We start from the raw sequence: 25984 nt of genomic DNA, 5'->3' as shown, positions 1-25984 counted from the left end.
CAGTGTGTCCCATATATTGAATTAGTTGTACCAGTATTTCACAATTTTCTTCCACCCACTACTTCTAACTTTTGTCTAAAACTTTGCTAATTCTTCTTCTTCAGGTGATCACACATGTCCATTCTACTGTAGGTGTGAGTGCACATCAAAGTTTTTTCTCTTTAACAGTACCGGTGGAGGAAGCATGAGCGCCCTCTGGTGCCTTGCATCACTGGATGCAGGTATAAAGGGCTGCACTGCGCCCAACTCCCCTCAGTTCCTTCCTAGTGCTAGTGCTAGTTATTGTTGCAGCTACAGTCTTTGTTTCTTCATATCTTTCCTCCTTTAGTGTAAATAGTACCTCTAGTGTTTGTTTTTAGTCTTGTACAGAATATCTTAAATAGTTAGTATTCTAAATCTATTCCTGAAGCTATCTTTTTAGTGTATGGATACCATTGGCTTGGCTGGGTTCCAGGGTCAGTACTGGACTGATGCCCCATTCACATGGCTTCAAGGCCTGTCCATTCATGTAACAGGTCTGTGCCAGTGAGCAACCCAAACTCCATCTGCCTTAAGTGTCCGGGAAGGCACATGTGACAAACACCACACTGGTAGAGGGTTCAAACCCTGTTCAAAAAGGTCACAAAGTTGCCAGATTCAAGTACATGCTCATGGACTCTGCACTTCGTTCGCTGTCAGAACGAATACCGAGAAGTCCAAGTCTGTTAGGTGTGCTCATCATGTTCTAATAGAAACCTAAGAAGAGACTGTGATAAGTCTCTTAAAGCCTGGGTACTGGACTCTCCAAGAAGGCGGCACAAAGTGTTTGTAAGGACTCAATGGGGCACTCAAAAAAGTCACACCCCCAGGAACAATCTGTGAGCCAGGAGGGATTGTTGACTCCAGAACCCAGGAAGAGTCCATTCAGACCAATCCCTGAAGGATCAGCATACCTCTTGGTACTGCCGTTTCAGGAGCCCTTTCTGGTACCGCTGACACTTGAGGCTTTTGAGGCAGCTAAAGTGTTGCTTAGCTTTTGCTACCAGCTTTTTCCATGATTCAAGAATCCTGTCCAGTACCAGTATTGGAACCACATGCTCCTGTGTCCCAGTTTCAGCGCCGAGTACCACTCAGTCCTGGCCACTTCCACTTTTGTGGCACCTCTATGTAGGATTGTGCCTAGAGGCAAATCAGGAATGATTTCAATTATTCCCTTCTCCAGATCCAGAAACTCTCTCCTCAGTATCGACGGGTCCCTCATGGTCGGAGGAAATGGACTTCTCATCAGACTTGGAAGTCAGGTCCTTTGTGTCCCAACCTGAGCGTGCCCAATAGCTCCAGTGGGGTGCCTGCCCGCCATGGTTCTGTTCACAGCCTCCGCATTCTAAAAGCTAGTGTCCCTAAACACAGCTCGCTCCGACCTGTGTACCAATGGCCCTTCTGGATCCCTTGGGGCTTCCTTCAATGTTCCAGAACCTCTGTGCTCTCTTTACACACTTCTGTCAGCCAGATGCCAGGAGCATCTGCAGGAAGGTCACTATCTTTCTTCCCACAGTATCGGGATTGGTACGTGCAGCGGAGCCGCAATCTCAGGACTCTCCTATAGAGGAATTGGAGGGACCTCCTTAACATTTAGCCTTCTCTTCCTCGTCACCTCAGAGGCAGCAGTGACTGAATCTATGTCAAGAGCTCATCAAGACTTGAGGAGGATGGGTACAGTTCTAGCTATACAGCCAGAAGAGGTACAAGAAAAGTCACTCAGACTTGTGGACATTTTAGCATCCATAGGACACTTTAAGGCAGCTCTTCCTATTAATGAGGGTATCCTGGAGCCTGTCAAGATTTTATGACAGACTCCTTCTTCTCTGCTTCCCAATGCCAAAATGATAGAGTAGAGCTATTATGTCCCTTCACAAAAACGAGATCTGTTTCACAGGCAACTTTTGGATTTACAGCTCAGGATTGCGAACCAGCAAGCTTTGCTAGTTTGATACAATTTCAACCTATGGGATGATATCCTGAAGTTGAAAGATAAGCTTCCTGATAAGGCAAAGCAGGAGTTCTCTGCTTTGGTGGAGGAAGGTAAATTAGTTATCCAAACTGCAAGCTTGGATGCATCAGACTCTGCAGCTCAAGCTATGGCTTTCTGCCATAATGATGCAACATTCATCTTGGCTTCTGGCATCGGCCTCCCACCAGAGCTACAACAAACAATTTAAGACCTCCCATTTGAGAAGGCCTCTTGCTGTTTTCCAATGAAGTTGATGAGAGGCTTCATAACCTTAAGGATTCAAGGGTGACCCCTAAGTCTCTGGAGATCTGTATATTGGCGGCAAAAAGAAAGCCATTCCAACCACAGCATTCCCAGCAGTTTAAGTCCTGCTTTGCTACATTCCCAGGACATGTCCAAAAAGAAAGGCAGGGGTTGCAAGAGGTGTCCTCCTCCACCACCCTCCTTCGCAACTGCCAGCTCTTCTAGGCAACCTGGATCATCTAAGAAATCCTTTTGACTTGTTGGGCAAGAACAGTATACACATTCCCATCATGCCATCTTTCTCTACCCCTATTTTTGCCAGCTGCCTATCCCACTTTCTAAGTGCTTGGACCCGCATCACCACACATCAATGGGTCTTAACTATGGTGGAACTGGGATACACTTTTCAATTTTTTTCTACCCCACCTTCCCCGTCCCTCTTCAGGGATCACTTTTATGAGACCGTGCTACTTCAGGAGGTCCAGTCTCTGCTCCTCATGGGAGCCATACAGGAAGTTCCCAAGTTATTCAAAGGGGAGGTATTTTATTCCTGCTCCTTCCTAATCTCAAGGCAAACATGGACAGTGTCGGGTCTATTTTAGATCTAAGGCAATTAAACAAGTACCTAAAGAAAAGGAAATTCCAGATCTATTGTCTCTTCCTTAGATCCTGGGGACTGATATGCTACTATTGACTTAAAAGATGCTTATTTTCATATGGTAATTCACCAGAGCCACCAAAAATTTCTCAGGTTCATGGGCAATGAATTCCACTACCAATTCACAGCATTGCCTTTTAGACTGTCAACAACCCCTCGCATTTTCACAAAATGTATGGCTGTAGAAGCAGCATTCTTGCAGAAGTCCTTTTCCTTACCTGGACAGCTAGCTAGTAAGAGGCCAGTTCAGGTCTTAGATACTCCCAAGCATAGCCACTATTTGGTCCACTTTTGACACACTGGGGCTACTAATCAGAATGGAGAAATTCATCCTCTCTTTTGTTTAAAGAACAGAATTCACTGGAGCAGTCCTGGACTCTACAAAGGCTAGGGTTTCCCTACCAAGAAGAGGTTCCAAACAAGGCTGCTCTAGATCTGAAGAGGTACCCTGTCACCGCAGTTCAGAACTGCCTCTAACATCTAGGACAAATGGCAGCATGCACCTACGTGGTGCTGCATGCCAGACTACCCCTCAGAAATTTACAGGGTTGGATAGCTTCGGTGTACTCACCAGCCTATCACATTACATAGTATTCCTCGGGGAATTCTGCGCCATAAAATTAAAAATTCTGCACACGCTATTTTAAAATTCTGCAAATTTTATTTGTCAAAATAATCCTATATAATTATGCCAGTTTCAATTATTTGGTAGTTTATTTCAAAATACCTGTCAGTAAGTATGTCTGTAACAATACAGACACACACAAAAATTCCCCCCGGAATAGAGAATTAAAGAAGCCCCTATGACAACCCAGGAATCCTGCTTCTCTACTTCCTCCCCCCAGAGCCCAGCCAGGGAGCCAGACACTCACACCCCCTTTATCCCCCACCCCACCCCCTGTCACTCACAGACCCTACCCTCTTAGAGCCCAGGGATCCAGAGGGAGAAACAGCCTGATGCTGGGTCCCAAACTTGCATGGAATTTCCTGCATGCCACCGCTTCCTTCCTTCAGGGCAGGCTGGGAACTGCAACTGCTAGGAATCCTCCAGCTCCCTCCTCCTCTTCCCCACTTTGTCTTTTGTTCACGAACTGAACTCTGCTGGGTCCAGTGGCCCATAGTGGCAGCCAACATCTCTGCAGCCCATTTCTGTGTGGGGTGAAGGAAATTTTGTGTGCAGTGCACACACCATTAATTTCTGCAAAATTCTGCACTGTGTAGTGGGGCAGAATTCCCCCAGGAGTAATACCGACAGTGTTTGCAAGGAGTTCCCTTTGCCCCTCCACAACAGGCTGTTACTCTAGTTACAGATGCATCAGATGTAGGATGGGGAGCTCACTTAGGTCACCTTCAGACTCACGTCCTTTGATATCCCCAGGATCTGAGTATCCATATAAATATTAGGAAGCTCCAGGCCATTTGTCTGACTTCCATGGCGTTCCTTCTGCACAACAGGAGGTGGAACTTATTTGTGCTCGCAGACAACACAACAGCTATATTTTATGTAAACAACCAGGGAGGGGCCAGTTCCACAAAGTTATCCCAGGAGGCGATGCTCCTGTGGAAATTCTGAATCGCCAGTTCTATCAACCTGAAAGCTGGTTACTTTCTGGGAGCTAAAAAGACTCCGGCAGACCACCTGAGCAGGTCCTTCGCAGGGCATCAAGAGCGGTCTTTTTGACTGGACATTTCCAGGTCAATTTTCTAGCAGTGGAGAACTCCCCAAGTGGACCTGTTTGCAACAAGAGAAAACAAAAAAGTCATCTTGTTTCCAAGCAGGCCTCAACTTGGGTTCACCAGTTTCCACTCATAGGATCACTGCCTGAATTTCCAGCTGTTTTTGTTTATATTAGAGATTGGCTGATGTTGCACCTCCAAATGATGTGAGGTTCACTAAACCAGGTCGCAGGCAGCTTCCGTGACCTTTCTGGCTAGGGTTCCAATTCTGGATATTTGTAGGGTGATAGCCTGATCATTGCTCCATATGTTTGCCTCTCACTATGCCATCTCTCATCAAGCCCGAGACAATGCCAGATTCGGATGAGAAATCTTTCAAACCGTGTTCAGGTAGACTCTTGAGCCCACTGCCAGTTTGAATTACTTGAAGAAAAAATGGTTACCTACCTATCCGCAATGGTTGTTCTTTGAGATGTGTTTTCTATTTCCATTCCACAACCTACCCTCCTTTTCTCTATTGGAGGCTTTCGGCTAGGAAGGAGCTAAGCAGGATCTGGAGCAGCCTGGCCCTATATATCTATGTGCAGTGGCACAAAGAACCCAAGAGTGCTCATGCTGCCCCGACAGGTACTGGTAAGGGAAAAAATCTCTGACAAATGTGCATGAGGCACACACGCACCTACAGTGGAATGGACATGTGCAACACATCTCAAAAAACAACACGGAAAGTCAGGTAACTGTTTTTTCCTGTTACTACTCCAGTTAGTTTATTCAGCATCTCAGTGGTGTCAAATTCCCTGGAAGATTGAGATGTAGACAGTTAGGCATTCATCTTTCTCCCAAAGATCAGTCCAGAGAGATCAGTGGACACATGTAATATGATCTGCCAACAATCAGCCAAAGATTTGGGATAGTAATCAAACAAGCTTTCTAATGCCATCCACCAGAATCTTAGATGGTGGAATTTGAGTGGCACCTTTTCCACAAGTCCCTCAGATTTTTTTGATCATTCATCTTTTTCCTTCCCTGGGAGTCCAGCTGCTCAAAGGAACCACCATATGTATGTGCAAGGGAGGCTGTGCCCTTTGGTTGATGTGGCTTTTGGGCAATTTTCTGTTTATTCCGGTTGGTCGCAGGTATAGACACCTGAGACCAGATGATAACTTCCTGTGCAGTCTCCAGGGATGTTAATGCTTCAAGAGCTTTGCTTGTGGATTTCCAACTCCATTTTTATCCCTTGATCTGCCACATGGCTTCACTCCAACCTTTCTTTGGAGTCACTCTAGAAAAATCACAATTGCTTTAATTGCTGCCCACGCAGTTTATTCAGTATATATTAATTAACTCAAAAATAATTGTCTTGATTCTAAGGGCCATTTTTCCCTTTTGACTTGAGCACTGCCACCTGTGTTGGTATCTTTGAATCACCCAGAAAAGACAATGTAAGGTCCCAGTCCTGCAAATGACTCTGCAGGGATAGACCTATTCTTGTATAGGACCACGCTGAAGCCAATGGGTTACATGTAGACACAAGTGTCTGAATAGAATCAACTGCTGGGTCAAGGTTAAATTAAGTATCCTAAAGGTCAGTATGTGACTCCCCCAACCATGAATTTCAGGTCAGCGTGGAGTATGGAACAGGGGCTAGGTAGTGAATAATTTAATATTGAAACCTTGGGGCAGAGATCCTATTTCTGTTCTCTGCTTGCATGAGGGTTGCCACCTCTGAATACAAAAAATATGGGGCATCTGCCCTCTGAGATAAAAAAAAAAACAGGACATACACTTGCCCCCTACCTTCTACCACATACACCTGGCCTCCCCCCCAGCACTCCCTATCCCAGGCCTGCACAACTCGTAAAGTGGCAAGGGCCACATTACTCCAAAGAAAATAGCTGAGGGCTGACCCCTCCCCCCCAGCACCACCAACCCCCCCCAAAAACACAACCCCCCCCCCCCAGCACCACCTGCCCCGTGGAAACGAACCTTCTTCCCCAGCACTCCCCCACCGAAATAGCAGTATTGAACCTTGGTAATATGTTATAGCGGGCCCCTAAGGTAGTATAATTAAGGTAAAAGAAAAATGTCTTTTTGCTAGAAGTAGAATAAGATCTTCCCCCCACTTTGTAATCAGTTGCCCTGTTGAATGAATGAGGTGTGACTGAGGAAGGCAGCACCTCCAGACAGCTGCAACCCTTGGAGAGAGGATGGGAGCCAGACCAGATCAACAGAACAGGTCAGCCACTGACTCCTCACTCGCCTCCTCAGCCCCCCACTCCTCTGGCTCACCTCCTCACCCCCCCGCCACTGCCCACTCACCTCTTCAGCCCCCCTCCCTCACCTGCCACTTGCCTACTCATCCCCCATGGGCTGCACAGTGAGCTCACCTACTCGGCCCTGGGCCGCACGTTGTGCAGGCCTGCCCTATCCCATTCCTGGGGGATGGCACCAGTCCCTGCAGGCACCTGCTGCCAGGGCTGCCCTGGCCACTGACCTTGGCAAACAGGATATGGCTCCAGCTGAGCCATATTCCCAGCTGGCGGTAACCCCATAGCCAGTACCTGCTCTGCATGGGCGGCTCTAGTGATTTTGCTGCCCCAAGCACGGCAGGCAGGCTGCCTCCGGCGGTTGGCCTGCGCAGGGTCCACTGGTCCCTCGGCTTCGTACCAGCGGACCCTCTGCGGGCACGCCTGCGGGAGGGCCACCGAACTCACAGGACCAGCGGACCCTCCGCAGGCAAACCGCCGGAGGCAGCCTGCCTGCAGCCCTCGCTGCTCCTGAGCCACCCCATCCCTGCATGTCCCAGATACCCGGGAGCTAGAGCATCCTGTGCGCAGGCACTGCTGCCCTCAGGATCCCAACAGGGGCGTGTCTGACCAAACCCAGGACTGCTAACGCGCTGGGCTGGGCAGACTGAGCGCCGGCAGCTCGACTTTGTACAGCACCTAGCGCAGTGTAATAGGCACGGACTGCAACCAGGCCCCGGGCGTCTGGCCTGCACCCACCCAGGCATCGCTCGGGCGGGGCCAACGCCTGTCCCGCCCCCCTCGGGGAGGAGCGCGCGAGCGACGGTCTCTGGGGGCGGAGCCGGCGCTGGGCGCGGAGGCTGCCGGGAGCGGAACTCGGCCGCGGCGGATGTTGACAGTGGTGACCCACACCAGGCTGGGTGGCCCGCTGAGGTGAGTCAGGGGGTGGCGCGAGCCGCCTGCCCCCGCCCTGCGGCGGCGTTGGGGGAGGGGCCCGGCGGGTTCGGTGCCCTGGGGGCCTGTCCCCTGCGCGCGAGGAGCCGGGCGGACGGCGAGTGCCCCGCCGAGCGCAGCGCCAGGCTCGGGGGCCCCTCCGGCACCGAGCGCGGGGTGGGCGGGGCCCCCGCCTGTCAGTGAGGAGCGGCCCCCTCCCCCCGTGTCTCTGCGGGGCACGCCGCGTTTGGCCTTGTCTCCAGCGGGGGGGTTGCTCCCCCTTGCTGGAGTGGACGCGCGCCGGGGGCTGCGGCAGCTGTAACTTGTGCCAAGGGTCCTTACGCGAGGCCTTTAAATCCCGCTGTGTGTTTGTGCCTGTGGAAGGGACACAAAGGAAACACACAGCGGAGACTTCTGCTCCAGGTGGCACCCCGCAGGAGTGTGGTGCGCAGGGAAACTCCAGCACACCCGGTCGAAACTTTCTTCCACCATGTTTCCATTTTGCATATTTCACCTGTGCGAAGGCAGCAGCTCTGTGGAGTTTCTTTACTCATTGTTTCACCCAGTGGTTGTTAAAAGTCCCACATGTCTGTTTTAGGAAGATAGCGCTGTATCAAAATGGCTGATGATAATGAAGAGCTGCAGGCAGATGAAGAGCTCCCAGCTCCAGCTGAGGACAACTTTGAGCAGCTGGAGAACAACAGCCCCGCAGAGCGCAGTGGGCATGTAGCAGTCACTGATGGACACTGCATGTTTGTTTGGGGAGGCTATAAGGTACCTTTCTCAAGCAGTTATTCTTTTAAAATATTACTTCAGTTAAGGCCTCCTTATCTAACAAAACCGTTTCTCTTTGCACTGTCCCATCTGTCATTAGGGCTGCTGCCGAGGTTGACTGGCCTCACTCAGTATTTCAACAAGACTCTAAATACGTAATGTAATCGCTCAAAAAAAGTTTGACATGCCAAGTACTGAACTATAACTTTAAGATGACGTGTAAGTCCTTAGAAATGGTGTGACCCTTGTAAAATGATGTTAAATAAATGCTCTGAAGACTAATCAGTTGCTATTTATAGGAGATGGGGTTTCTTTTCTCTCTTTCTTGTAAGATATTTAATCCTCTGGAAGATAAGGAAATATTGTTAGTTGATTGACCAAGACATGGCGCAGATCAGCACTTAACAATTTTATCCACACAGCTTTTCCAGCACACTCCTACTCAGCGGTACATTAGAGTTCAGAGTTTCTGAGTAGGCTGCTAATCATGTTGGCGTATGTATAGTTTAAACAAAAAATAAAACCATATTATGATCTAGTTCTTGTTTGTCCGAGTCACAACGGTAAGGTCATGAAATTTATTTTCATTTGAAGCAAACTAAATTTTTTGCAGATATCTGGAAACAAGGTGCCTAGTATATTCCACTAACATCTGACAAAATCATTTTAAAAAAAAAAAAAAGTCTGGGTGCAGATCCTCATGCTAGAGCTTTACTGTGCCAGAGGGAGGAGTTTGCAAAGGTGGCTTTAACCCGTGTTAATACTCTTCTGATCCTGAAGTCTGCTGTGAGCTGGTGCAGTCCCCAACACAAGCTAAAGTAGCCCTGAGACTGCTTGAATTTGTCACAGTGTGTAACTGCTTCCTGAGGGCTGTTACACAAATGGAGTCACTGAAGTGCAGCCTGCACTGATCACACTATTCATCCCTCCTCTGACTCCTGTTTCATAAACATTTACAAATAGATTGAATTGTTTCTGAGGGGAAAGGAGGGCAGGCCTGAAAACATTTGACTGTACATGATATAAAGTGTCAAGTCTTTTGTAATAGTCCCTTTTCTCTTCTCTGCTGTCCCTGCAGAATGCTCAAGTTAGGGGATTTTATGACTTCTATCTGCCTAGAGATGAAATATGGATCTACAGCATGGAAACTGGAAGATGGTACAGTACATGAGTGACTTTAAAATAAAGACATTGACTTAAAAGGAAAAATAAAGAGGTTCTCAAACTGATCTATAAATCATACTGATGATCCATGGAGGAATTGCTGGTGACCTGCAGAAAACTATCTGGTCAACATGGCACTGCCTTTCCTCATTTTCAGATGACAAACTGCCACACCAGGGTCCTTTGATTTAAATATAAGCAATTTAAATCACTGACTTTAATCAGCAAGCAGGGAACTTTGATTTAAATCCATTTTAATTGTGTTTTGCATTTGTACCTTTTAATTATTTTTCTAAAGATAGGTTGATTTGATTTGCTAGTAAATATAGCTTATACACTAAATTTGGTGGTACTTTTTGCTAACCGGGAGCATACACTATATCTATACACATTTATTTAAGCAGTTATACAGTTCCACATACACTTACTTAGATTCTTAATTTTTACTTTTTTATTTTAGAAAATGATGCATTATTATTTACTAGAGTATGATTATTTTTACTTGTGATCTGTGTCAAGCTCTACTTGGATGGAAACAAAAAGTAAAAATGCACAAAAATGGCATTTTAATTTTTTAAAAATAAAACTATCCTAAATGTGCTGGAAACATAAGAAAAAAACATCAAAGTATGTTTTGCATTCAAAACTAACTGGTTTATTAAACAAAGGCAGTATTAACTACAGTTAGTGAATTGAACTGAGGTTTCTGGTCACCATATTCTTCATGATTTTAGAACGAATAGATCTCATCCTCTGATCCCTGGTTTTTATTCTTAAACAGGAAGTGGAAAACAAGCTTTCTTGGTGTTTCAACTCCCAGTTGGTTTCTTAACTTGGAATTAAATTAGTAACTGAGCTGAACTAGTTGCAGAGAAAATATTTTCTTCATTTCACTTTATTCATCTGCAGGAGAGGCTACTACTGTCAAAGGTTGGGTTAGCACTTCAACACACTCTAGTTCAAGGAGCTTAGGCAGTGGCTTCCACCAGTTCAGTGGTTTGACCTTTAAAATGTGGCAGCAAATGCTGTATGTACTATTAGGTATTTTTTTTGTATAATTGAAATTATTTGAATAATTATTTAAACCTTAACATGGGTTGTCAAATTCAAATTTTTAATTTGTGACTTTGTGGGTGGTTTTTTGGTTTTTTTTTTTAAATCACTGATTTGTATTCACCCTGCAAACTGCATTATAAAAATTTAAATATTAAGTTTTCTTAATCTTATTTTTCCGTGTGAGTGATTGCCGTAGTTGCCACAGGGATGTCAGTTGACCCTAAATGGGAGAGGAGGTGTCTCCCAAGACAGTTTCTCCATTACGGTGTGACAAACACTGTGGAATATTTGAGAACCCCTGATATCAAATATAGTTTCTGTAGATTGTACATATTTGTAACATACTACAGCAAATAACCTAATGAAATAAACTTATGTTCAGATAGCATTTTCTTCATCGTGTTGTGAAGGTACACTATCTTTTTTAAATTAAAAACATCTGTTCAACTACATATACTATTTTTGCCTCCTTGTCCAACAAAAAAACCTGAAAGTTGTTCAGTAGCTGCATACCTGCTGTTGTTGGTGGGGGTTATGTATTGCTTCACCTCTCTAGACAACTAGGGACTTATCCTGCAAAGTGCTCTAAACTCTTTAAGAAACAGTATTAACTGGTTCAGAAGGGAGTCCCATCCAGTCTTACTTGGCAGTTGCTGTCCTTGTGGTCATGTGGAGCCTTGAGTCTGGAAATGCATCCTTGTGATTACAGCACTTTGAAAACATTAAAAAATCCTCCTTTTTATTTTATCAAGATGTGTTTTTTAAAGGAGGATTCTCTGTGTCTGAGAATCTCCATTTCAAAAAGGTGGAAGAGAGGAGGAGGATCCTTAGTCCTCTGAATTGGACATAGAGAATCCCCCAAAAATACATCTTTGTAAAAGGAGAGTTTTTCAGTGTGTTTGAAGTGCTGTTACTACAAAGATCCAAATGACTCAAAACTGGAGTCCTGAATATCCCACAAACACCTGTTGTCGTTAATAACTCAGCCAGTCAGATTGAATGCTTTGACTTCAGACATAATAATCTTTTCCTTTTTATCAGTTTTTAAATGCTTTTGTGTATCTTTCCAGGAATAAAAAAAAAACAGAGGGGGATGTTCCACCTTCCATGTCAGGCAGTTGTGCTGTGTGTGTAGACAAAGTATTGTATTTATTTGGAGGGCATCATGCACGTGGCAATACAAACAAGGTAAGTGTCTGAAGATGAATTATACCCTTTCTGCTAAAGAGGTTCCAATAGACAATATTTGTATCCCCATTCTGTCCTAAAGGTAAGACTGACTTCTAAGCACATTAAAATGCATCCAAAGCATGAAAATATCACTCTTCATAAACTACAAAAGCTCTTCCTTCTGAACAGATGTAGTATGTCTGGTAGACTGTGTTAACCAAGCCTTGATATTGTCATGTTAATGACTGGGGAATGCTGAACAGGTAGCAAGTCATTAGGTCCTTCACATCCTCTTCTACAACATACCTTCATCTTCTGTCTGGGTGTTCATTGTTTGGAACAGAGAAACTAGTTTTATTTCCTGCAATTGCTTCCTCAGACTTGAAGTAATTCAAACAAATGTTACTTTTTTACACTTGCCAAAGAAGCAACAACTTACAATAGTAGTTTTACCAGTCTGAGTTTTTCATCCAGATGGCTGACACAGTGACTTCCTCCAGTTCAATTTCTCTGTAACTGTGTTGGCTGATACAGGTTTTGGGAATGGATTAGGTCAGTCTAGATATCCGGTCTAGATAGTTTGGCATGACTGAAGGAGTAGATTGCAATGCTGTAAAATATCCTCCTCTCCAATAGTTGTAGTTACTGCAAAATAAGTGGTGTTAATCCTAGTGTACTGGCCAAATTCACCCTGTAGTCATATTACATAGATTCTTTGAGTCTACGTAATTTTGAAGGCCGGGAGCTTCAAAAATCCACTGAAATCTTAAACTTGCAAATGAATAGAAATGGTGATCAATTGAGCTGGTTTGTGGTAGTCTGGTGAAATGTTTCTCTCTCTCTCTCTCTCTCTCTCTCTTCCTTCCATCCGTCTCATGCTTGGAGAATCTAAGCTTTCACTTAAAAAAAAAAAGATACCCTTAAAACATAAACTGATGAGATGATGATGCGGGCAGGCTGGTCAGACATCTGACCAGCTTCATATTCTTGTCACTGATAGACTTCATCATTAGCATAATGACAAGTTAAATTCAACATCAGCTGTTCCTCTGCACAGCAAAGTGTACAAGAAAAGAGAGAGGATTATATAAAAAATCTGCTGAGTGAACTATTTTACATTCAAATGGCAGGAGCTTGGGAGAGTACTACTGCTTTCCACCCTAGGATGGGAGTAAACTAAGTTCATCGCTAATACTACTTTCACAGATGTAGAACAGCATTAAGGGCCTACTTCGGGGGGTTGTTGGATGCTTACGTGTGACCTCAGAATATTTCGTCATAGTATTCTGAGCTTGGAAAAGAACTATACACTTTTATGCTGACGCATGCTAATCAATATACCGAAACACTTGTTAGTCTCTAATTGTGTGGGTTAAAAAAACTCTTATTGTCTTGCAGTTCTACATGTTAAACTCCAGATCCAAGGACAAAGTGTTGCAGTGGGTTAGAGTAGAATGTCAAGGTGTTCCCCCCTCATCAAAGGACAAACTTGGAGTTTGGGTTTATAAAAATAAGTAAGCAAGCATGAACAAAAGTTTTTCAGTTCTCTTTGCGACTTTTTTTAATAAGATTGTCATTCTTGTTGGTGTATTGTATCTAAGCCGAACAAAACTGGGAAGAAAATACTTTTTATACATTGAATCTTGTACTGGGTTTGATTCTAAATAAACATTTAAAAAGTGCTCAACCCTAAACATGTTTGAAAATAAGAAAAACATTACTTGTAATTTGGTAACAAAGTCAAGGGAGCATAGTGGGTTTTCCCATACGCTGTGTGTGAAAAGCCTTTACTGAGCATTATGCTGTAATAGTAGAGATTGCCGTACAGTATTGCTTTTGATAATCTTGATGTAATTTCTGTTGAACAGGCTAATATTTTTTGGAGGTTATGGTTATTCGCCTGAAGGGATACCAATAGGAACTTTTGAATTTGATGAAACCTCTTTTTGGGTAAGTAACCTTCTTTCTCCACCTAAGAGTAATTTTCAGCAGAAAACATTCCAGTGCTAGTGCATAATATGTTCATTAAAATGGAAATGTAATAGTTTTTTCATCAATTTTCTAAAGAACTCAGGTCAGCCTAGAGGATGGAATGATCACGTACATGTTCTGGACACTGAAACCTTTTCTTGGAGCCAGCCCATAACCACGGTAATTTTTAAAAGCATTTTGACACTGAGTAAAACGTAAATCTTGAGCAGAAATGGCAGCTTTTTCTAGGATTGACACTAGGAGGGACATAAAGATAAAGAGTATCAATACTATGCAAAGTATCATCACTTGCTAGGCCTGTATGGCTTTTTTAGTTTTGTTCTGATACTCATTAAGAAAGAGGAAGTCTACAGATCAAAAGGCTGCTCTGCATAGGTGCCTCCATGGGCTTCCAGCAGTGACTTGCCTCAGCAGCAGTGGCTTTGAGCAATTGACTTGCATTGAAGTACCAGTTTTATATTGTAGTCATATAACTTCAGTAGTTATTTTATTGGCAGATCTGCTTTCCCCCCCCCCCACACACCGCCCCCCAAATGTCCTCGCCTCATATTAAGAGTTTACTTGTATGGTCCAACCTCACATTTTTTCTCTAGCTCAGCTCTGTCTTCGCCTGATACAATGGTAGAAGGTGTGGTACTGGCGATTACTGTTCCCTGGTATGAATAGTACAAGACCTAGGACAGACCCTTACGGGACCCCACTACATAGATCCTCCTAGTTTGACAGCGAACCTTTCATAGCCACCCTTTGAGTAAGGTCCTTCAACCTGTTGTGCACCCACTTTACAGTAATCTAATCTAGACCACATTTCCTTAGTCGTTTTATGAGAATGTCATGTGGGACAGTGTCAAAAGCCTGATTAAAGTCAAGATATATCACAGCTACAGCTTCTCCCAATCTGCTAAGCCAGAAATCCTGTCATAAAGAAAATTAGATTGGATTGGCATGATTTGTTCTTGACAAATCCATGTTGGCTATTTCTTCTTACTCTCTTATCCTCTAGGTGCTTACAAATTGATTGTTAATTATTTGTTCCAGTAGCTTTTGAAGTATCAAAGTTAGGCTTACAGGTCAATAATTCCATTTCCTCTTTTCCCCTTTTTCTCTGTGTTTGCCCTTTTCCAGCCCTTTGGGACTTTACCCATTCTCCATGAGTTCTGGAGTTAATCATCAATGGTTCTGAGATTGCTTCTGCTAGTTCCTTAAGTATCTTGGGGTGAATTTGATCAGGCTCTGTTGACTTGAATATATATAGCTTATTTAAATATAGTCTTCAAGTGTAGACTGTACTTCTCTCCCAAACATGGGTTTGGTGAGGCTGCATTCATATGTTTTATAATTGGCTTTGAAGTCCTCACATGCAAAGAACTATAGAAGTGAAAAATATTGTATGTTTTGAGGCACTGTCTGTTAAAGTCTGCTTTGAATAAACATATGCTCGCTTGCTTATATTAGTGTTCTTCAGAACGTTGGAAGGGGGTTGACGTTAATTGTGGTAAAGCAGGCATATACCTCAGGTCTCTTCCACTCCCAGGAAATGGGCTGCTTGCATTCTGTTTGTGCCTGCTTGTAAATTCGGCGATGTGCTTCCGTGTCTCAATTTTTTCAGTGATCAGCTTCCTCTCATGCTCCAGTATCCTAGTCCCAGGGCCCCACCAAATTCACAGTCCTGAAAAATGCATCACGGAGCGTGAAATCTGTGTGCTTTCTCCCTGTACAAACAGATTTCGCCGGGGAGACTAGCATTTTCTCAATTTGGGGGTCCTGACCCAAAAGTGAGTTGCAGGGGGCCCACAAGGTAATTTTTGGGGTGAGGGGGATCATAGTATTGCCACCCTTACTTCTGTGCTGCCTTCAGAGCTAAGCAGCAGCTGTTGGCCAGGCGCCCAGCTCTGAAGACAGTGCTCCGCCAACAGCAGCGCAGAAGTAAGGGTGGTAGTACCATACCATGTCACCCTTACTTCTGTGCTGCTGCCTTCAGAGATGGGCGGCCGGAGAGGAGTGGCTGCTGACTGAGGGCCCGGCCCTGCAGACAGCAGGGCAGAAGTAAGGGTGATAATACCATGCCATCCCATGCTTGCTTCTGCGCTGCTGCTGGTGATGGCTCTGCCTTCAGAGCTGGGCTCCCAGCCAGCAGCCGCCACGCTCCAGCTGCTGAGCTATGAAGGCAGCACCGCCGCCAGCTGAAGTAAGGGTAGCGGTATCACAACCTCCCTTATAATAGGCTTGCAACACCCCTCCCCCATCCATCCGTCCCCCATAACTCCTTTTTGAGTCAAGACCCCTACAGTTACAGGACTGAAATTTCATATTTAAATAGCTGAAATCATTAAATTTATTATTTTTAAAATCCTATGACCATGGACCATGAATTTGGTAGGAACCTACCTATTCCCTAGTTGCTGATTTTATAGGGAAATCAGCGAAGTGAAATTTACAGCCTAACTCCAACCTGTTGTTGACAGGCTGACAGCTCTTGAGGGTACAGTGTTATTGTAGCCCTTTTGGTCCCCAAGATGTATGAGATAATACCTTCTTATTGGACCAGCTGCTGTTCGTGAAAGCTTGTCTCTTTCACCAATAGCAGTTGGTCCAATAAAAGATATTAACTCACCCACCTCAGCTCTTGAGTTTGGCAATCTTAAACTCACTTGGCTGCTGAGTGAAAGATCAAAATAAAGAAAAATGACTGCATGCTGTAGTGCTACACATTGGACACTAAAGCTGTCTCAATTGTTCAGAAGCAAACTAATAGGATTATATTGCCATAGATACCAAGGAAGTAAAATCTGATGGGAAATGACATTTTATTCAGGTAGTTAAGACAAAGAGTTTGAAACAGTTGATCTCGTGCCCTGGAATCAGCTGTAAGGAAAAATATTTATCACTTTCCCACCTCATCTTTTCAGTTAAGGTCTGAGAGAGTTCCTCATATACATCTATGTCCATGTTAAGTCCTCCACCAAAGCCAGACTTGATATTCTGAAGGATGGGGGGCTTTTTTTGTTGTTTTTTAATTGAAACCTTTCCTTCCTCCTCTTAGATGGCTTCCCAACCCACCTCCCACCCAAACAAGTAAAACCTGGGTCTCCCTTACATAGATGAATGCAACCCCATCTTCTCCCCTGTCCTCATCTGCTGCCAGTCACCTTAAATCAGACTGTTGATCCAGGGTTTCTCCCCCTTAGGTGATCTTGAGTTTCTAGGGGAAAATGGTATATGGTTTTATCTTGAATATAACATCTGTGTAATTTTGGAGCTGTTAAAGATCTCTGACCAGATTTCCTTTTAGTTTCCAGCCTCTGCTCAATACCATTATCTGAATAGCACTATTAAACAAGTCTTCCTTCTAATTTTAATATTTTCTTATCTCAGGGTAAATCCCCCTCACCCCGAGCAGCCCATGCCTGCGCTACAGTTGGGAACAGAGGCTATGTGTTTGGAGGCAGATACCGAGTAAGTGTAAGAACAGTTTTACAGTGTTGCTGCTGAATCTCTAAAGTGAATATTTCATTCAACTTTTATATATTTTATTTTAGGATTCTAGAATGAATGATCTTTATCATCTTAATTTGGACACATGGGAGTGGACTGAAATGTAGGTATCAAAGCTCTTTGGTCGTTTTTTTTTTTTTTTTAGGCAGTACATAATTGTATTTGTAGATGTGCTTTTTCACCTGCAAATCATGCTAACAGAACTTCAAAGTATTTACCATCAAGTGCACTGCTTTTAGAGATGTACGACTGAACGTTTATGTTCTAGTACTTTGTTTCACTGGCCATCACTAATTTTAAAGTTTCTGGAGATGAGTAAAATGCCTTCTACCATTCAGACTGCCATTATTTGAGACTGTTCTGCCTTCATTGGATTAGTCTGTCTGCAATAACTCTTTCCAGGAAGTCTGACCTGTAATCGTTGAGAAATGAACTGTGCCTTCCTCAAGAAGAAACTGAATTGTTGCTAATAGTTGGTCAAAGTTAGCATCCAGTACTCAAGTGTATGGATTTGATATCCTGAAAAATCATTGGGCCCAAAACAGTCTACATTGTGTTTTAGCTGGTCTCTAACTTGGGGTGCTTTTTTGTTTATATGCAGAATTACACAAGGCATTTGCCCACTAGGCCGATCTTGGCATTCCTTAACTCCAGTTTCATCAGATCACCTATTTCTCTTTGGAGGGTTTACCACTGATAAGCAGCCACTGAGTAAGTAATTCCAAGGAAACTTTACACTCTCCAAATTCTATACAATTGCATGCTCAAGTGTCAAAGTAAACTCTCTCCTAGCAGTGTCTCAGTAATGCCCTCGTGCTTTCCACCCATAAAACTCAAAATGCTTTATAAAGGTCGTATCACGGTCTCCGTTTTACAGATGGGGAAACTGAGGCATGGGTTAAGTGAATTGCCCAAGGTCATCTGGCAAACCAGTAGCAGAGCTGGGAATTGAACCCAGGTCTCCTGAGTCCCCCTCTAGTGTCCTAGCCATTGACTATTCCCATGAATAACATTTTGCAGTGCTCATTGTTCATGTCTCATAGCAGCAATGCCATTTTTTTTAAAATAGAGCATTCCAAGTCCAATCAGAAGCTGAGAGCTCATTTCTTAATCTTGTCAGCAATGCGAAAATCTGTGTAGTTAGGTGATCTGCTGTAGACTCGTTCAGCCTTGTCAGTACTGAAGGTATTAGGCTTATCTTTGAAAAGTGCTATTTGATTATAGTCAACTACTTTGTGTAATGTAAAATCTATTCAGACTAATGGAACATGTGATGGCAAACTACTCCCAGGGTGGTAAGATGGCTATACCAGTCCCCCAACCTGTATGAGTTACACTAGCCCCCAGGGAAAACAAGAATTGCATCATCAGACTGGCCATCGTGTGACTGATTTCTTATGATTAAAAAAGCAACACTACTCCTGTGTAATTCAACATGTAATCAGCTGTGTTTTGTAAACTTAATCAAGATCAAATACACATTTAGAGAGGCTTATGAAAACTTCATTAATAATATTACATCATATGAAATGACATCTAATTTTCATAGGTAAGCTGTTTTCCATGAGGAAAAGCATTCCATCATTTCAGTCTGGTCTGTGTGTTTTAGAAGGAATTTAAAATGACAAGACATTTATCTCTTCCTTCCATAAATGGAAGGATGTAAAGACGACTATATACCTACACGTGTACACAATGTATAACTTCACTTGGTGATTGAAGGACTTAACAGCACATATATTAAAAAACATAAATTAGGATTTCAGTGTTTTGTGTGTAATGGTCTCCTGTATATGCAGTCATGTGGAGTGGGAGCCGAAGAGGAGGAGGAGGAGATTAGTAATTTATATTCAGCTTTGTGGCTGTATTTTTCTTTGCTACAAAACTACTACACTCCAGCTGTGAATGAGAAGTAACAGTTTACAATTTTTGAAGTTTGTGCAGACTTAGATTTCATTCCCTAATGAAAGTTTTGCTACTGGTATGAGCAAGGGATAAAAGCATAGGTTCCCCACCTGCCTCTCTTTACTCTGTCCTAGCCACAGAAAACCACCCGTGAGAGCAAGTTTTCACACAGCTAGCCACAAATTGCAAATTTCAGTCCTGAAGAATTGGGGACACACGATTAAACACTGTATTCTTATGTTATACCAGAACATACTTGTTCTGGCAACAGTGACAAGGGTTAATATATCTTTGTATTTATAGGTGATGCTTGGATTTATTGTATCAGTAAGAATGAGTGGAAACAGTTTGAGCATAATTATTCTGAAAAACCAAGGTAAGGTGTACACACATTATTGGAAATGTATAAAAACCGGTGATAGTGTTTAGGAAATCTTAGGGGGCAGTCTGTAGCATTGGTATGGCACACACAAGACTTGGATCACTTTTTCACTAAAAGTGCATCTTTTTTTTTAACGTTAAAGTAGTGATAAATCAGATTGGGTGCTCTTACGCCACCATGATAATACATCCTGTTTTATGAAGGTGCAGGATTAAGGTAGCTATATGTCTGTGTGCTGATAGACTCCTGCATCTCTCTCTGTGACTACATTGTTTGGAACTCAAAACTATATTACTGTTCTGCGTAACTATTAGCCTATAAAACGGCAGAGAACTAACTAGAATGTCCATTTTAGTGATGTTAGTACACAAAGCTCTAGTACTTGACAGGCAAAGTAGACCTTCAGGTGCCAGACTTGGAAATCCATGCTCAGTTTACTAGCAGAATGTTTGTTTAAAACTGCTGCTCTGGACATAAGGAGAATCGCAAAGCTTTGATTATTCTGGCTGACAGCTGGCTCTGCGTCAGAGTAATTTGCTTGATGGACTTTGTCTAAAAGAGACCATTGCTTTTTAAGTGAAGTCATAAAATTAGCAGTGTTAGTTAGGGTGCATAAAATGGGATGGAAAACATTGTAATGTCACCATAACAGTATTCCAAATGAAGATGATTTAAGTTCTGGTCACTCAATGTCAAGCCATAATAGAGGGAGTTCAGAGATGTTCGTCAAAAGATAATTAAAGGAATGAAAAGATTCACACAATTGGGACTGTTTAGAGAAAGATACAAGATAACAATATAGGGAAGGCATAGGGGTACTCTTATGCTTTATTGTACTAAAAACAAAGGGACATTGAATAGAAGTAAAAGGTAACAAACTTAGAAAAGGAAATACTCTTTTGCATAAGTGGTCTGTGGAACTTGTTGGTACAAGTTGCAACTGAGACAGAGATCCAAGGATTGTACTCATGGATTAGACTAAGCACAATCACATTTGATAAAATGTTTTAGAATGATGATAAATCTCAGTACTTCTAGGCATAAGCCAGCCTCAACTGATGGACAGGTGTAGGATAACCTGCTTAGTATGGCACTACTTGTACCTTTTGCAGAAGTGTCTAGTACTAACCACAGCAGCAAGATACCAGAGTGAATGGACCACTAGTCTGATTCAGTATCATAATTCTTATGTAGCTAGTTAACTTAAGGCTAATCTTTTAGAAAAGCACTTGTTCCTTATTGGGCAAAATTCTGTAGGAAGATTGTAGTAATCTACTAGACCTAACCTTTGTCCGACCCCAAGCACCCTTCTTACTGTTGATCTTCCTGCAGGGTTCAGAAACCTGCCTTAAATAGTATGTTGAAATTTAAATAACATTTTTCAGATGCTTGATAAAAACACTGAAATTTGACATAAGTACTATAAGGCAGCTAAGGTGTATCGGTAATAACCTGAGTTAAACAGCAGGTGGACTGTGATAGGTAGATGTTGAGGGTTCACCTTGTCTCATTGTTTGGATAATCTTATTGTAACTGGTTCCTTCAGCTCTCAAAAACTGGAAGCCTCTGATATGATTGACTTGATTGAAAAAAACAGAATGTTCTACCCTCAAACAATATTTCTTCACAAGCCCTTCAGCTACCAAAACTAGGATTACCATAAATTTTATATCAGAGGGGTAGCTGTGTTAGTCTGGATCTGTAAAAGCAGCAGAGTCCTGTGGCATCTTATAGACCAACAGACGTATTGGAGCACGAGCTTTTGTGGGTGAATGACTACATGCATCCGACGAAGGAGTATTCACCCACGAAAGCTCATGCTCCAATACGTCTGTTAGTCTATAAGGTGCCACAGGACTCTTTGCCATAAATTTTAGGTTACCTTCAAAAGATGAACTTCATGAGTGCCCGTCGCCAGACTACAGAACCACTCAGGACTACTTTGTAAGCTGTCTGTGTGGAAAAGCGAAGTGGATATCTGTAATATGGTTTGTCTACAGGGAATGATAACTTATCCACTGAAGTCATTCTTTACTGTTGCTAGAAATTATTACATGCTGAAGCTAACCTGTCTGCACTGACCTTGCATATAAATATTACATCTTATTTCACAGCATTACTCTGTAATGGTATTAATGCTGTACTTGGACTCTTCCCCACTGTACTTAATAAATGTGTGGCTTGTTCATTTTCTAGGCTGTGGCATACAGCTTGTGCTAGTGAAGAAGGAGAGGTGATTGTTTTTGGTGGCTGTGCCAACAACTTGCTTGCCCATCACAAAGCAGTAAGTCTGTTTTTAAGCATTTCACGTATGTAGTATGTACCTTCTAGTGCTGCAGTGTGGAAAAAAGTTTTTTAGAAAGTGATCACCCCCACTCCCCCTTAGCATCTGTCACTTCAACTGCAACCTACAACTGTGAAACGCCTTTCTCTGCCATCAGTGACTAAGACTTTCAATGCCATAAGAAAATGTTGATGTTTAAGGGAGAAACTTTTGGTGCTTTTTAAGGAATTAACTTATCAATGCATTTAACAATAAAGGCTTCAAATATTAATTTAACATCTCTCTTTCCAGGCTCATAGTAATGAGATACTTGTGTTTTCTCTGCAACCAAAATCTCTTGTAAGGTAAAAAAAAAAAAAAAAAAAAAAAAATACACTTTTGAATCTTACACCCGTTCTTTCCTTCTCATTTACTAACACCTTGTACTTAAAATACATAGACTTTAGTACTAGATCATGGTTCCTAGGCATACTTGGGAGACTGAGTTAATAACATTCCCGTAGGAAAGCTGAAGTAGCATTTAGCAATGGAAGGAGTCTTGCTGCTTCCATTCTTTTGTAAAGACTTAATAATCCTCTGACAATGAAAACAGCTAATACTTTGGAGGGAACAGGTCAACTAAACAGCTTTAAGAAAAACAGAATTCTTACCTTTGGTGCTATTTCACTTATGTTTTTAATAGTAACTGAAATATTCATTCTTTTTCCAAGGCTGTGCCTAGAAGCAGTCATTTGCTTCAAAGAGATATTAGCCAACTCATGGACCTGCCTCCCAAAGCACTTGCTTCACAGTGTCAATCAGCGGTTTGGAAGTAACAATACATCTGGCTCTTAAGACTTCTGCTATCAGTTACTTCTGTGAACAGCCTGTGCATGGATGAGCAATTCTAAAGGATGTAATAATTTTACCAACCACGACTTGTATAAATATCTGCATTGTCCTTGGTAGTAGCTTGTTGGTTGTAAGTTGCATGTGAATGGCTTAGAGAGAACTTATTTTTGTGTAAAGATGTTTGCAATAAATGTATTTAATGCAAGTTGAAATGTATCAGTGCCTAAGCTAAGTTAAACTAGTAATGGTTTGTTCATCTTTATCGTCACGTAATGAAGTGAGTGGCATTGAGTAGTTTTCCTATCCTAAATTACTTCAGTGTGTGTCAATTCAGGGAAACACAGTTTAAGGAGTTACCATTCAAGCATTTGTGGGTAGTTGCTGAATTTCTGGGCCTTAAAGTTTGGCAAATGCTAGAAGTATTTTCAGACACTAATGTTCTTTGGGACACCATTAATATGAAAACTGACTCTCTAGCATTATTCAACATGATAGAGTAGTTTTAGTCTGTATTAGCATCTCACTGATAGGAATAAGACAGGGTCCTAACGTGTTTAGCCACGAGTTTAAGGCTAGAGAAACTATTTTAATTTAGTGCTGGGAATAGCTCACCAACTTAAAGTTTAGAACTTTTTAGAAGTTTGACTTGTTTAAAAACAAACATAGAGGGATTGTGATTAAGTGTCCCATTGCTGTGGGGTTATTTAAGAGCTGTAAGTGTGAGGTGATAAGCAGACATTGTATTTTGTCTTAATCCTGTAGTGAGTATGAAAATGATTTAGTCAATCAGTAAAGTGTCAAACTGGCCCATGCATGTCTAGGAGTAGCCAGTTTGCCAGGAATGGCTTGATTATTAATGTGCTGTTTCCTTCAGCAGCTTCCATATTCAGAGCTTCATGCATATTGTGAAGCTGATGACTAACAGCTGCCAGGCTCTGCTCAGCTTCACTAGTTTAAAAACTACTGAAAGTACATTGTATGTATGTGAGCAGCAACCAGCATGAAGGCCTTTCTGGCTCTGCTGTGTCTCCCAGGAATCAGGAGACACAGGCCACCACTGATACAGTGGAGGGGCTGAGAAACTAATAAATGGCTTGTGATTTAAATATTGGAACAAAGTGATTTCAGCACTCCACTTACTGTCTCATTTCTTTTCATAGCACTAAACTGAATATTCTTACTGTAATTGAATTAGCTGTCTTTTGTGCTCGCCACTGGAGTGAATAGTATTGGGGCATTATATTAGATCTGTGATTTTTAAGGTACAGCTCACCATTCATCTGTTTTACTCTGGCCTTTGTTTTTTGTCTGCTCACAGGTATTGTACATATTTTTTGGACTTAAAAATCCCTACACTATGGGCAAAGTATTATACTATCCCCCATTCATTCATAATGTTGCATTGTTACCAGGTTGTGGTGCTCCATAACCAGTGAGTGACTGCAGCTGATTAGTCAAAGCAAGACTTAGATTTATGTCCTTGCAGGACTTTTATCATATGACAGATTTGACTGTACAGGCTTTTGGTAAATATTTATCAATCTACCTTCATTCCCAAACATGATACTGTTAAGTAGAAGCAGATTAATACAGTCAATGTCCTGACTAGAAAGAGGGCTCCAAACTGGGTAGTATCTTTAAAACCCAGCTTTTGCCAAAGGAGAGCTGGAAAGAACAAGCAGCAGGACTTTGCTACAGTGTGAGCAACGAGAGAACGGACGGGATCTGTGCCAGTCCTCACTGTATTAGAAAGAGGATCAGTCCAAAACCAGCCTTGCCTTTGACAACTAAGACCAGTAGTAGTTTACTTGTGCACTTTAGAGGAGTCACGTGCTACATGTACTTTAAAGTCCATACAAATAGATCTAGGCCAGGGTCAGATGCAGGAAACTGTTCATCTCTGCCTCTCAGTAACTATTTTACTTTATTAGCAAAATCTGAAGTGGTCCAGGTGGTAGGTTTGTCACTGTCCTCTTCTGAAGCAGTAGCAGCAGTTGAAACACGTATGCATGATGTACGACCACCACTCACTTCTTTTTCATGTTCAGGAGCTTAGGTGCAGACACTTTCACTTTACCAGGAATATTTCTTGATAAGTCAGTATCCTACAAAACAAAATCAGGGGTTAAAAATCAAGTAGGAAGTGTTCAACAATCACTCCTTCTCAGCCTCTCATGTCCTCTTTGACTACCAGCTGCAAAGTAGTAATGCCACATGAATCAGTGATAACCGTGTCACTGTCACTACATTACAGCCTAGAAAGTGGCCATGTGACAGTTCAGCAAATGATTGATGAAAATGCAGTGTGCTCTGAATAAAGAACTATTAACACTTGCTGCACCTCCCACCCATTCCATGGAAAACAATAGATCAGGTCGTATATATGCTCAACACTCCAACTATCTGAACATAACTAGTTTGTTCAGTGGTATGCAGTATAAATAGTTAACAAGGAATCATCACAGAGGTGCAATCCTAACAAGAGTCCACCACAACTAGCAGCAGGCCAGATTATTCAACATTTTTATCAGGGATCTAGAAGAAAATAAGATAACCGATGATAAAATTTTCAGAATAGTAAATGAGGACAGGGCAGTTAGTGTGATCTGGATTGCCTGGCACATGTGTTTTAATACAGCAAAATGTGAGGTCACGCACCTCGGAACAAATCCTGCAGGCCCCGCAGACAGACTAGGAGACCTCGCTTAGAAAGCCGTCACTCAGAAGAGGATTTAGGGATCACAGACAAGCAACGGAGCATGAGCCATAGTGTGACTGCCAAAAGGGCAATGCAATCCTTAGCTATACAAACAAGGATAGCAAGTATGAGCAGGAAGGTGATTTTACCTCTGTACAGGGCATGGTGAGACACTAGACTACTGTGTACAGTTTGGATGTTGAAAAATTGGAGATAATACATAGAGCCACAGAAATGATTTGTGGTCTGGAGCAAGTGCCTTACAGCGAGACTCTAAGCTCAATCTGTAGTTTATCAAAAAGACGATTGAGAGGTGACTTGATTACAGTGTGTATGTACCTTCATGTACAGAAAATACCCAGTTCTAAAGCATTCTTGAATCTAGCAGAGAAAGGCAGAAAAAGAACAATGCCAGGAATCGACAAATTTGAAACACAGCACAAAAGTCTAACAGTGATTAACCACTGGAAAGGAAGTGGTGGATTC

General features: G+C 42.5%; 3 protein-coding genes and 1 long non-coding RNA gene across 8 annotated transcripts in view; 2 read left to right on the top strand and 2 right to left on the bottom strand.

Annotated features, from left to right (window-relative positions):
* KLHDC1 (kelch domain containing 1) overlaps window positions 1–362 on the top strand; it is a 56185-nt gene extending 55823 nt beyond the window's left edge. Inside the window, exon 13 of the mRNA XM_050954722.1 lies at window positions 105–362. Within this exon, the coding sequence (XP_050810679.1) occupies window positions 105–108 (4 nt within the window). The 3' untranslated portion in view covers window positions 109–362. The remainder of the gene's footprint in view (window positions 1–104) is intronic.
* Window positions 363–3532: 3170 nt separating this feature from the next.
* On the bottom strand, window positions 3533–7195 carry LOC127051851 (uncharacterized). Its single transcript, XR_007774623.1, has 2 exons — window positions 7063–7195; window positions 3533–4623 (listed from the first exon to the last, which is right to left on the bottom strand). It is a non-coding gene; the product is annotated as an uncharacterized LOC127051851 (long non-coding RNA).
* A 454-nt stretch (window positions 7196–7649) lies between these two features.
* Window positions 7650–23005, top strand: KLHDC2 (kelch domain containing 2). 3 transcript variants are annotated; one of them, XM_050954716.1, is made up of 14 exons: window positions 7650–7747; window positions 8346–8521; window positions 9600–9679; window positions 11812–11929; window positions 13310–13425; window positions 13780–13861; window positions 13979–14062; window positions 17279–17359; window positions 17443–17501; window positions 18000–18109; window positions 19607–19679; window positions 21882–21969; window positions 22261–22313; window positions 22680–23005. In XM_050954716.1, exons 2-14 carry the CDS (start codon window positions 8366–8368, stop codon window positions 22801–22803), a joined length of 1224 nt encoding a protein of 407 aa, XP_050810673.1. In that variant the 5' UTR covers window positions 7650–7747; window positions 8346–8365; the 3' UTR covers window positions 22804–23005. The 3 variants fall into 3 exon arrangements, with proteins under 3 accessions (XP_050810673.1, XP_050810675.1, XP_050810676.1); XM_050954719.1 differs by lacking the exon at window positions 7650–7747 and adding an exon at window positions 8622–8740 and having other exon boundaries at window positions 8423–8521; XM_050954718.1 differs by lacking the exons at window positions 7650–7747; window positions 9600–9679 and having other exon boundaries at window positions 8403–8521.
* Window positions 23006–24705: 1700 nt separating this feature from the next.
* The window catches only part of NEMF (nuclear export mediator factor), a 30942-nt gene continuing 29663 nt past the window's right edge, over window positions 24706–25984 (bottom strand). Inside the window, exons 33-34 of one of the 3 annotated variants that reach the window (XR_007774608.1) lie at window positions 25459–25879; window positions 24820–24905 (exon numbers count right to left, since the gene is read on the bottom strand). Coding sequence is in view for 2 of the 3 variants with exons in the window: in XM_050954593.1 (XP_050810550.1) it covers window positions 25793–25879 (87 nt within the window). In the remaining variant the exon portion in view is untranslated. Of the gene's footprint in view, window positions 24906–25253; window positions 25880–25984 lie in introns of those variants that run through there. The other 2 variants (XM_050954594.1, XM_050954593.1) reach the window with 2 other exon arrangements.

The sequence above is a fragment of the Gopherus flavomarginatus genome, chromosome 5 (assembly GCF_025201925.1).
Source record: "Gopherus flavomarginatus isolate rGopFla2 chromosome 5, rGopFla2.mat.asm, whole genome shotgun sequence".
Classification (NCBI taxonomy): Eukaryota; Metazoa; Chordata; order Testudines; family Testudinidae; genus Gopherus; species Gopherus flavomarginatus.
Note: the sequence above shows the minus strand (reverse complement) of the source record. Positions and strands in the feature narration are given on the sequence as shown.

Coding starts and splice junctions, on each gene's coding strand:
- KLHDC2 (XM_050954716.1), top strand. CDS start 8,366: ATGGCTGATGATAATGAAGAGCTGCAGGCAGATGAAGAGCTCCCAGCT. Junction 8,522..9,599: donor TTGTTTGGGGAGGCTATAAG/GTACCTTTCTCA, acceptor CTGTCCCTGCAG/AATGCTCAAGTTAGGGGATT. Junction 18,110..19,606: donor CACTGATAAGCAGCCACTGA/GTAAGTAATTCC, acceptor TTGTATTTATAG/GTGATGCTTGGATTTATTGT.